Genomic DNA, 11,564 nt, shown 5'->3' on the forward strand with positions numbered 1-11,564 from the left:
CACCAACCCAGAGTTCTGCTGAATCTCACTCTGACAAGATACCGACAAAGTCCAAAGATGACTAGAAATCATCCCTTTGGAGACAAATGTATATTTGACTTCTGCCTCTACTCTGCTTACTTTATCCTATGTAAAATGCAGATTTATTGAGCTTGAGATGAATGCATAACTGACTGTTCCTCTAACCCCACCTTTCTCATGCGACATGTGGATTCAGTGAGTGCTAATCAAAGCCTCACAAAAATGTGATCACTTATCTCATTACCTACCCTCCTTTTTTTTCTTTCCTCTTTCCCCTCCTGCTGTTCTTTCCCCTTTATATACTGAAGTCCTCAAAACCTCTTCTGGAAAAGCACAAGCCACAGATTCTACTGTAACTTTTGTCTCTTTTTCCTTGGCACATCCTCAACCTTGGCAAAACAAACTTCTAAATCGATTGAGACTCGCCTCAGTCATTTTCTTCGGTTTACACTACCAACAGAGAAATGAACCCTTAAGTTTCATTATACACGTGTCATCTGATATGAATTAAACAAACCACAAACTCCTAAGATTATGAAAAAACAAAAAGATGTTACCAGCAGAACACTGCTATATGTTGTAGAAATTATTCATTCAATCTAATTCGTTTTTCTTTTTAGTACAAAATGATCCACATATCAGAACAAATTGTTTATACAAATCTAAAAATAGGCCGGGCGCGGTGGCTCAAGCCTGTAATCCCAGCACTTTGGGAGGCCGAGGCGGGCGGATCACGAGGTCAGGAGATCGAGACCATCCTGGCTAACACGGTGAAACCCCGTCTCTACTAAAAATACAAAAAATTAGCCGGGCGTGTTGGCGGGCGCCTGTAGTCCCAGCTACTCGGGAGGCTGAGGCAGGAGAATGGCGTGAACCCAGGAGGTGGAGGTTGTGGTGAGCCGAGATCGCGCCACTGCACTCCAGCCTTGGGGACAGAGAAAGACTCCGTCTCAAAAAAAAAAAAAAAAATCTAAAAATAACTGCACAAGGTGTAGACGTGTTGTTTAAATAGTTTTTAGATATAGGATGCATCTAAAGAATTCAATGTTATCTAAACTGCATTTTGTGTATCTAAGAGTTTTCATCAAAAAAAAATTGGAGGCAGTTATTTACTTAAGCAAAGAATGAGAATAAGGTCATTTAGTCAACAGTCTAATTAGTTTGGGGTAAACAATAATACCCAATTCTATCATTTTGTCACTGAGAATCCAATGTTTTTAGAGTCATAAGATGCAAACAATAAGCAACTGTATTCAGTGTATGGTTCCATTGTGTAAATATCCTCTGATTCAAGTACTGGGCATCACTAACAAGCAAGTACATTCTCTCTGGAGTAACTGAAATGGAAAATCACAAATTATGAAGCTTCTCAAATGTAACAGTAAAGTACATTAGTAATTAGTTAAGTGCAAATATATTTCAGAAAAATCATCGTCAATGCTTATCTTATGATTTCTTTATTATAACTGTAACAGCTGAAATCACACACCTGAACATTGTCAAGAATCTCCTGGACACGAATCAGTAAAGCTTTCTTCCTGTTAACCTGCTTTCTTGCTTCTACATCAAGTGCTTTCTGCTTTTCTTGTTGCATTTCCTTTCTTTTCTCAATGTTAAGCTGCAAAACATCATAAAAATGTAATTATTTCCCACGATAAAAATATCATAAAATCGGGAAGTTCTGAATCAGAAAGATTAAAAACATGTGCAACAGGCAAAACTAATCTATAGTGAAAGAAATCAGAACAGTGGTCTGGGTACTGAGTGGGATGGGGCATTAGAGATCTTTCCATGGTGAAGAAAATATCCTGTGTGGGTGGGAGCTATACATGTGTATGCCATATATCAAAACTCATGGAACTTTAACACTTAAGATCTGTGCATTTTGCTATGTGTAAATTATTTTCAGTTAAAAAGTTAAAAAGAAAAAAGTTTGTTCACTAATCAAATGTTCTAAAATGACAGAAATAAAATTAAAGCCCTTTTGGCCACTGCTGAGTTTTTTATTACTTCACTTGAATATTGACTTGAATATTCACGTTCAGTATCCTTCTTTTTTTTTTTTTTTTTTTGAGACGGAGTCTTGCTCTGTCACCTAGGCTGGAGTGCAATGGTATGATCTCGCCTCACTGCAACCTCCACCTCCTGGGTTCAAGCGATTCTCCTGTCTCAGCCTCCGGAGTAGATGGGCTTACAGGCGCACGCCACCCCGCCCAGCTAATTTTTGTATTTTTAGTAGAGATGGGGTTTTACCATGTTGGTCAGGCTGGTCTTGAACTCCTGACTTTGTGATCCGCCCACCTCGGCCTCCCAAAGTGCTGGGATTACAGGAGTGAGCCACCACGCCCGGCCCACGTTCAGTATCTTATTTCACTTGGTCAATTGGATTCCATAACTTTTAATTTTCTAACCAGTGCACAATTTAACTCTTTGCTGCCTCAAAAAATGTCCAAAGGTTTAATGATAAAAGAAACAGATAATGTATTATTTGCCTACAAAAGCAGAATACATCTTTTCTTTCACCTCACTCTACCTTCCAATAAAAATATAATGTACCTAAAAAATGGAAGGCTTCTAAGCATTGTATCTCTTTATAATGGATTTCAATCTTAATTATTAAGTCCTGGGAAATTAAGTCACTGTTAACAGTCAAAACTTATCATAGACTTACACAAATAGAAAATATATCATTAAAAAATTATTTCAAAGGTTGCAATATTCACCTATCAAATACAACATAAAAGTGTGGATTAGGTCCATAAACATCAGATTTTGCTTATAAATAAATAACATGGAGTCATAGACCCTATACAACAAGCCTCAGACATTTTGGTCCACATTAAATCAAGCAATATGTTATCAAATAGCTGATAAATATGTTGTTTTAAAACTTTTTCCTAATTGCATGGTACCAAAGAATCATTACACAATTTACTTGCTAATCAAAAGGAGAAAATGTGTACTTTAAAGAGCCATCTGGCAGTCACTACTGTAAGCAAGTGTTCAAACTAAACATCACTAATAGAGGGCAACTAAACATTATGTAACTTCTGATTTAATTTAGTATGAAGTGCAGGGCATCATCTCCAAAGAATTCCTTTTTTTTTTGAGATGGAGTCTCAGGTTGGAATACAGTGGTGCGATCCCAGTCCCTCCTGGGTTCAAGCCATTCTCCTGCCTCGGCCTCCTGCACAGCTGGGATCACAGGCACCCACCATCATGTCTAGCTAATTTTTATATTTTCAGTAGACAAGGGGTTTCGCCATGTTGGCCAGGCTGGTCTCGAACTCCTGACCTCAAGTGATACACCTGTCTCAGGCTCCCAAAGTGCTGGGATTACATTTTTTTTTTTTTTTTTTGAGACAGGGTCTCACTCTGTTGCCCAGGCTGTTGTGCAGTGGCTCGATCTCGGCTCACTACCTTTGCCTCCTGGGTTCAGTGGATCTTGGCTCACTGCAACCTTCGCCTCCTGGGTTCAAGTGATCCTCCTGCCTCAGCCTCCCACATAGCTGGGATTACAGGCATCCACCACCATGCCCAGCTAATTTTTGTATTTTTAGTAGAGACGGGGTTTCGTCACGTTGGCCAGGCTGGTCTCAGCCTCCCAAAGTGCTGGGATCACAGGCATGAGCCACCACGCCCAGCCCTATCTTCAAAGAATTCCAAAAATCTTTAACCTGTTTATCAAACTTCACTTCCAGTTCATAAGAACTACAGGGACTAGAGAAACAAGTTAAATATCACTATTAGGAAACAATGAGACAAATCCAAGATCTAAGGAATTCTACAAGATGATAGCTCTGGTCTCTTTAAAAATTCAGCATCATAGTTTTGTTTTTTTTTAAAGATAGTATCTCACTCTGTCACCCAGGTTGGAGTGCAGTGGCATGATCAGGGTTCACTGCAACCTCAGCCTCCCAGGCTCAAGTGATCCTCCCACCTCAGCCTCTAGAGCAGCTGAGACTCCTGCTGCACGCCACCACACCCGGCTGATTTTTGTATTTCTTGTAGCGGTGAGATTTCACCACGTTGCCCTGACTGGTCTCAAACTCTGGGGATTAAGCAATGCAATCCACCCGCCTCAGCCTCCCAAAGTGCTGGGATTACAGGCGTGAGGCACCATGCTCAACCAATAAAAAAAATTGTTTTTAAGACGTAGAGTAGTTGTTCTAGATTAAAATAAAGAAACATAACAAGCAAATAAATACTAGTTGTGAACTTTGGATCCAGATTGGGGGAATAAAGTTATAAAAGGCATTTTGAGCACAAATGGAAAAATTTAAATATGAACAGAATTATTAGATATTATTAAAAATTATTTTCTTAAGATGTGATAATGGTATTGGGGCTTTACATAGGAGAATGTCTTTATTTTTAAGAGATGTACGCCAAAATATTTAGGGGAGCAATGTCAGGTCTCTGTGGTTTTCAAATAGCTAGGCAATTTTTAAAAATGTATGTCATATGTACACACACACATACATGTATATAAAAATCACAAACACAATAAAGCAAAGATGACAAAAATGTTAAAAATTATTTAATCTAATAGTAAATCTATGGGTGGTCACTGCACTATCCTTTCAACTTTGCTGTATGTTTGAAAGTTTCATTACAAAAAGCTGGCAGTTAGCTCTGGTGTCTTTAAAAATTCAATTCAATTAATTAAATTAAATTTAAAAATAAATTTAAAGCTCACTTTTTTCTAATATTAGTTTGTGATTTAAAATAAAGTCATATACATTTTTAAAATATCCAATTAGTATCACAGGGTGTATGATGAAGTGTCTTCCCTATTATCCTATATTCTCTCACCACTCCCCAGAAAAGGAATAGCCATCCTTTGAAAAACCCAAATGGTTAACTTATATTGGGTACCTCTTTTGATCCAGGTGGTATTCTAACCATTTTATATCTACAAATTCATTTAATCTTCAAAATAGCCTTAAGAGGTAGGCACTATTTTATCCCCATTTAACAAATAAGAAAATAGACCACAAGTTTACACAGCAAGTAAGTAGCAAAGCAATGATTTGGACCCAGGCCAGAAGGCTCCACAGCCTAGGCTTTTTTTTCCTTCTTCTGGGATAGGGTCTTGCTCTGTAGCCCAGGCTGGAGTGTTTTTCCTTCTTTTGGGATAGGGTCTTTCTCTGTAGTCCAGGCAATGATGCAATCCTGGCTCACTGCAGCCTGCAACTCCTAGGTTCAAGCAATCCTTCCGCCTTAGCCTTCGAGTAGCTGGGACTACAGGCACATGTCACTGCGCCAGGCTAATTTTTTAAAATGTTTTTGTAGAGATGAGGTCTCGCTATGTTGACCAGGCTAGTCTTGAATTCCTGGTCTCAAGCAGTCCTCTTCCTTCCGGCCTCTCAAAGCATTGGGACTATAGGTGTGAGCCACTGTGCCTGGCCCAGAGCCTGGACCTCTAATCATGACTCTGTACTGCCCCTGACAGCATGCTGCACACTGTGTTTTACACTAGATCATCGAGATCCTTCCATGCCTCAACATTTACATCTGCATTACTGTAATGGTATGTATGAGATTTTATAAAATGGACCATAAACTCCTCCACTACTGATGGACATTTAGGTTGTTCGTCAACCTTTGCTATTTTAAACAATGCTAATGTAACTTTGTACTTATTTCTTTGGGTTCACATATAATTGCAGGATATACCCAAAAATGGAACTCCTGACCCAAAGGCTATGTATGCTTTTAAATTCTACCAAACTGCTCATCTAGAAATAAAATAAACTGATTCTTTTAGCAAAAGTGCATTTTCTCCACAATCTAAGGAACACAAGGTTCTATTACGTCTTTGCCATTCTATAATAGTAAGTAAAAAATGCCAATTCATTTGCATTTCTCTAATTCTGAATAAGGGCATCTCTTCAAATGTTTATAAGCCTCTCTTTTGTTTTTCCACGAACTGTTTTAGTTGTTCACTACAGAAAAAAACTATTTAAAAACAAAGCAAGTTTACCAGTGGAGAAAGGATAGCCACTCCATGAAAGCGAATAAGTGAGATACTTTCAGACTGAGCAGGGAGAAAGCTCTCTGTGGATAGTGATGCTTCTTGTATTCTGGCAACACTTTTTTCACAAAACTTCTCATACTCCTCCATCTTCCCACAGTCACACTACAAGAGAGAAAAATGTTATTTTTAATGTACTGGGAAAAACAGATCTTAATTATTTGGCAGATTTTGTAGAGCATGAGAGAGTCCCTGTAATTCACAATTCCTATAACTGGTCCTCCCAGAATTGTCTTACTGATCAGGAGCTAATTCTTGGATATGGTAATTCACCCCAAGAACCTGTCCAATTAAGATTTACTTTATATATTAAATATTTCTGAATATTATTGCATGTAAATCAATCTTTAAATGGGATTAATTTAGCTAAGAATTCAGTAAAACCTTCTTAAAGGAAACAAAGTTCTGTAAACCTTTACTAACTTCAGATTGTAAAACGGGATATTATATTTTCTTTAACAGGACTTATCTACACAAGAAAAACTATATCATACACAGGTAGAAAGACTGTAGTAAAAATGCCTACTTAAATCAAAGAATATTTACTTTTAAAAATTTTCTATTTTGAAGTTCGAAGGTTACTCTCATATTTTTTTTTTTTTTTTAAAGAGATAGAGTCTCACCATGTTGCCCAAACTGGATTCCAGTGACTATTCACAGGTTCAATCACAGTGCACTATAGTCTCAAACTCCGAGACTCAAGCAATCCTCCTGCCTCAATTTGCCTATCTTAACACTATACTTGGACTGCATGGCACCAGCCAACTCAGTCAGAGTTAAAAAACAGAAAATCGATTGGCTCTGATATTAATTATATTTTATTGTTGAAAATTGGAACCATCACTAAACTACTTAAAACAATTCCAGTAATTTCACAGTTTCTGGGAAATTGTGATTATGAAAATACAAGGTAACCAGGAGGGATTAGGCATCATATTCATTCATTTAGCAAACAGTAAATATTGATTGCTTATTTGGACAGCATTATGTGTGGCACTGTTTCCTTTAAATAAGCAAGGGAAAATAAAAAGACATTATCAGAATCATAAGCAGCAAGGGTATGAACTATGGAAACAGAAAATAGAATACAATAATGTTCCTTTATGTCTTCATTTTAAAATAATTAGCTTCTTAACAAAAAAAGAGAGGGCAGGGAAATTCAATTCATGATGTGGGATATGCAAAGATGAAATAGGATATGTCCTCGGTAGGCCTCAAAGTACTTAAAAATTCAGTACACCAAAGTATCAGGGACAAATTATAATGCAATGAGAAATGGGAAAAAAAATAGTCAAAATTACAATCAGGTTATAAAGGAATAAGATACAATGCTATTTTTTACTAACTAGTCTAATCAATAACAAAACTTCTTCCTACTATTCAATCAATTGTAATTATTTGTGTTCAATCTATTTAAAGTAGGAATCTAATGACAAACAAATGGTTCTCTACAGTGTGAGTGAGACTATTTTACAAGCTTTTATTTATTTTTAAAAAGCAAAAGTAAAAACAATAAAACACCTTAAGGCATAGCCTTTTTTTAGGTCTAGGTTTCAACTCACATTATTTCTTAACCCCATTTCTGCTCAAATATTTTATTTTTTAATCATGCCGTGCATTCAGCAATACACAGAATGTAAATAGATTATACAAATAAAGTAATATATCTTCTATGGATACTCAAGCAAAGCATGAAATTCAGTTTTAGAAGTGAGGGAAATTACTAAGGAAATATAATACTTTTATGGCCATAGTTTTATTTTTCTTTCAACATCATAGAGCTATGCCTCATTGTTTCAGAAAGTTATTCACATCCCTTAAATAGTACATTTATGTCCTACATTTTGCAGATGTATAATACTATATTATTATTACAGCATAACACAGCATATGACAACGCATTACTCATTCAAATATGAGTGCTAATATGGAGATTATACAAATTACTAGATCCTTACAGCATGACTGGATCCTTCTTATCCTTTAGTCTCAGCTTGGATATCCCCTCCTCAGAGAAGGCATCCCTGATGACCCCATCTAAATTAACTCTGCCTCGATCACTATCACATTACCCTGCTGTTTCCCAATTTTCATAGCACTTACCACTATCTGAAATTATCGTGTTTATTTCCTTGATTTTTGTCTGTCTTCCTCCACCAAAATGTAAGCGCCATAAGTACAGGTACCTTTTCAGTCTTGTTCACTGAATCCCCATTACACAGAACAGTATCAGCACACAGCAGGCACTTGATAAAAGTATTGAATAAGTGAATAAGAATAATAATAAGCTCAAACAATAATGTAAACCAGAAGAAAAAAAGAAGGCAGACTGCAAAGGTAACCATTTAAGAAGTGAGCAGTCCATATCCCATGATTAAGCAAGAGGACACTATGCCTTTCACACTACAATTACCACTGTCAGCAAGGTTTTATTTTAAGGGAGCCTTGACTACAAGGCTACCCCAACCACAAATCTACCGCCCTATACCTTGCCATCAGGCATCACTGGTCCACTTCCAGTAATAATTTGTCAGCTACAGCAGGTTCAGACATGCCCTGTCTTCTCCATTGATACCACAGAGAACCACTGACCCTTGTCCAAATGAGCCTCTTTGCAAACCCCATAGACTCATGGTCCTATCTGCTCCTTACCCGTGCTCTGCCAGACATGTCACTGAAAGGAGTGCTAAAAGTAACACAGAACAGATCTTGCTTTTTTTTGCAGAACCTAGTGTTTCTTTGCCTATCAGTTCCCCCAAAGACGCAAACTTCTTGTAAAAGCGGTAAAGGGGAAGATTTCTTATTCGGATGCATACTAGCTGCAAGTTCTTGGCAAGCCAGTTACCGTCCCCACACCTGTTTCCTCCTCCGTAAAAGAGGGATGATCACAGTATCCGTCTCAAAGGAATCTTGTAAGAATTCAATGAGCTAATGCATGTAGGGCAATTAGCATAGTGCAGAACACGCAGAAAGCAACAAATAATGGGGACTGCTTTTCTTATTAAGAGGATAATGATGATGACGATTTTTAGCAGTAGAGTATGAATTCCTGGAGGGCATCGACAGTGCTTTGTTCCCCGTAGGATTCAAATGAAACTGAAAAATACAGAAAAGGGGACAACGGCTTCCTCTTTTCCCTGTCCCTAGACCTCTCCCCGTCAAATCAATCTCGAGATGGCTGCCATTTGCCTAAACTGGGGGTAGGGAGCTTGGATCGTAACCAGAATAGAATCAAAGGGTGGGAACCATCTAGCAACTCCAGGGGCAATCAATTACTTTATTATCCTCAAGTTTATGCCCCAGAGTGGCAAAGGCGAAGTAAGCAGCGCTCCTAGGGCCTTGGTTGTGGTAACCGGGGCTCATAAATGGCCAACGCACACCCCGGGGAAGCCTCCCTCTCCAGCACCGTGGGAGGGAGAAGAAAAACGGCCCAAACAATTTGATCACCACGATGGGGTTCTCCGGCTCTGGCCCGCGTTTTATTCACCAAGGACGACCCCCTGCCCTCTCCCCAGCGCCCCACGCCCACCTCCTCCAGCTCCTCCGATTTAAGACTCCAAACCGCGGGCCCTCCAGGCGGGGCCGGCATCGGAGCATCACCTCAGCGCCAGGTGCTGGCTGCCCCAGGGGTCCCGCCTCCCAACAGCCGGCGCCTTTCCATGGGGCTCGAGGCCCGGGAGCCCAGCACAGAGCCCGCCCTCAGCTTCTCAGGGCGCCAATTTCGCCTAGCCAGACCACCTCTCAGCCCGGACCCATCGAGGCTCAAGCCCCCTCCTCATGCACACACCTGATCCCCCAGGGCCCCTTCAGCTCCTCTCCCTTCGCCACGGGCCTTGTCAGGAAGCGAATGGCTCAAATGGCACTGACAGAGCGCAGCTCGGTCCGCCGCCGCCTTCTCCTCCTCCTCCCCGCCATATTACGGATCTCAGGCTGCAACGCGGGCTCCTGGCAACCGCCGCCGCTGCCACCCCGACTCCACCTCTCAGGGCCGGCACTTCCGGTGGTTGCTTCCCGGGCTGTTAAAACCGTTGGGCCACCAGAACACTACCATCCCCGAGGTGCATTGCGCGCCCGCGAGGGAGGACGTAATGCTTACAGCCAGCACGCTGCACGCCGGGAAACGTAGTCTTCACTGCAAGCTAGAGACTAGAATTTATTAATAAATTTACTTATTTAGTAGAATAGGAACACCCCTCAGCGTCTGAAGCCCCCTGAAGTGTTCCTTGAAGTTGCCTTTTTTTTCTTATCTGTATAAAGATACCCCTTTCTATGCAGCCGTTAGAAAACATGTAACATTCACCAAAATATTTTCTTGTAGGTAAAAACTTGCTGAACCCATCGGGCGTGATGGCTTACATCTATAATTCCAACATTTTGGAGGAGGGAGGATCGCTTGAGCCCAGGAGTTCGAGATCAGCCTGGGCAACAAAGGGAGACGGCATCTCTACAAAAATTTTAAACATTAGCCGGGTGGGGTGGCGTGAGCCTGTGGTCCCAGCTACTCAGGAGGCTGAGGTCGGAAGATCGCTTGAGCCCAGGAGGTCGACGCTGCAGTGAGCCATGATTGCACCACTGCATTCCAACCTGGGCGATACAGTGAGACTGTGTGAAAGAAAAAAAAAAGGCTGAGTCCTAGATGCCAACTGGAAGGCTTAAGACAGCTATCCCCTTTTGCAAGTCAGTGGGAAAATGCACTAAAGGAAAAAAAGGTAACAGAAAAATCTCTGAATATTTTTGCAAAGTTCTCTACATAAAAATGTTACCAGCCTTCCAAAATATGTCCAGGGGCCCCTTTTCATTCCCTAACTCGGCTTTACGGTCTATCTCTCTTACCCTCCTTCTAGTGCCTGTTTTTGCATATGTAAAATGGGGGTTTTAAAAGTGCCTATCACAAGGGTGGCTGTGAGGCACAGTTGAGGTAACTCTTGCACAGAGCCTGGTACAAAAGCCCTTAGCAGAAGTAAGATTACGGGGAGGAGGAGTGAAAATGTCACAAATCACTGGGGAGGCCTTTATGTCAGTCCCCACCCTGCCATTAACTGCTTAATTCACCTATCCTCAGTTTCCTTATCTATGAAATGAGGGAATCCTTAAAACCCCTTCCAGTTTTATAATCCGATTGTGCCTTCTTTCCTAGGCTCTTCCAGTCCCCCAGAATCAGGAAAATAAAGTCGATTGAAATCAGTCTCCTGAGATAGTAACTGTTAGGCTGTATTGAGAATGAGATAAGCACATAAAGTATTTGCTCACCAAGTACCTGGGACATGATAAATGCTCTGTAAACGTTAGGTGTACTTGCTAACTTTTATTTCCCCCCACGAGAATGTGAGTCCCATAAGAGCAAAAACCCTGTAGGTCCTGTTCAACTGTGTCCAGAGCACCTGGACCGGTATTTGGCACATCTTGAATTGAACTGAACTGAACTGAATTGAATTGAATTAGATTGAATTGATAGTCTAAGCATCCTGCCTCTCCAAGTTCCCTGGAATTCAGTTTCCTCAAGGGC

At 40.4% G+C, this 11,564-nt stretch overlaps 1 protein-coding gene across 3 annotated transcripts in view; it reads right to left on the reverse strand.

Annotated features, from left to right (window-relative positions):
* Positions 1-10,077, reverse strand: part of CCP110 (centriolar coiled-coil protein 110) — a 30,217-nt gene extending 20,140 nt beyond the window's left edge. For all 3 annotated transcript variants that reach the window (XM_030800226.1, XM_030800222.1, XM_003261485.2), the window contains exons 1-3: positions 9,846-10,077; positions 6,008-6,163; positions 1,511-1,639 (exon numbers count right to left, since the gene is read on the reverse strand). In XM_030800226.1, the coding sequence (XP_030656086.1) occupies positions 1,511-1,639; positions 6,008-6,148 (270 nt within the window). In that variant the 5' untranslated portion in view covers positions 6,149-6,163; positions 9,846-10,077. The remainder of the gene's footprint in view (positions 1-1,510; positions 1,640-6,007; positions 6,164-9,845) is intronic.
* Positions 10,078-11,564: the final 1,487 nt, after the last annotated feature.

Source organism: Nomascus leucogenys, chromosome 2, assembly GCF_006542625.1.
Source record: "Nomascus leucogenys isolate Asia chromosome 2, Asia_NLE_v1, whole genome shotgun sequence".
Taxonomy (NCBI): Eukaryota; Metazoa; Chordata; class Mammalia; order Primates; family Hylobatidae; genus Nomascus; species Nomascus leucogenys.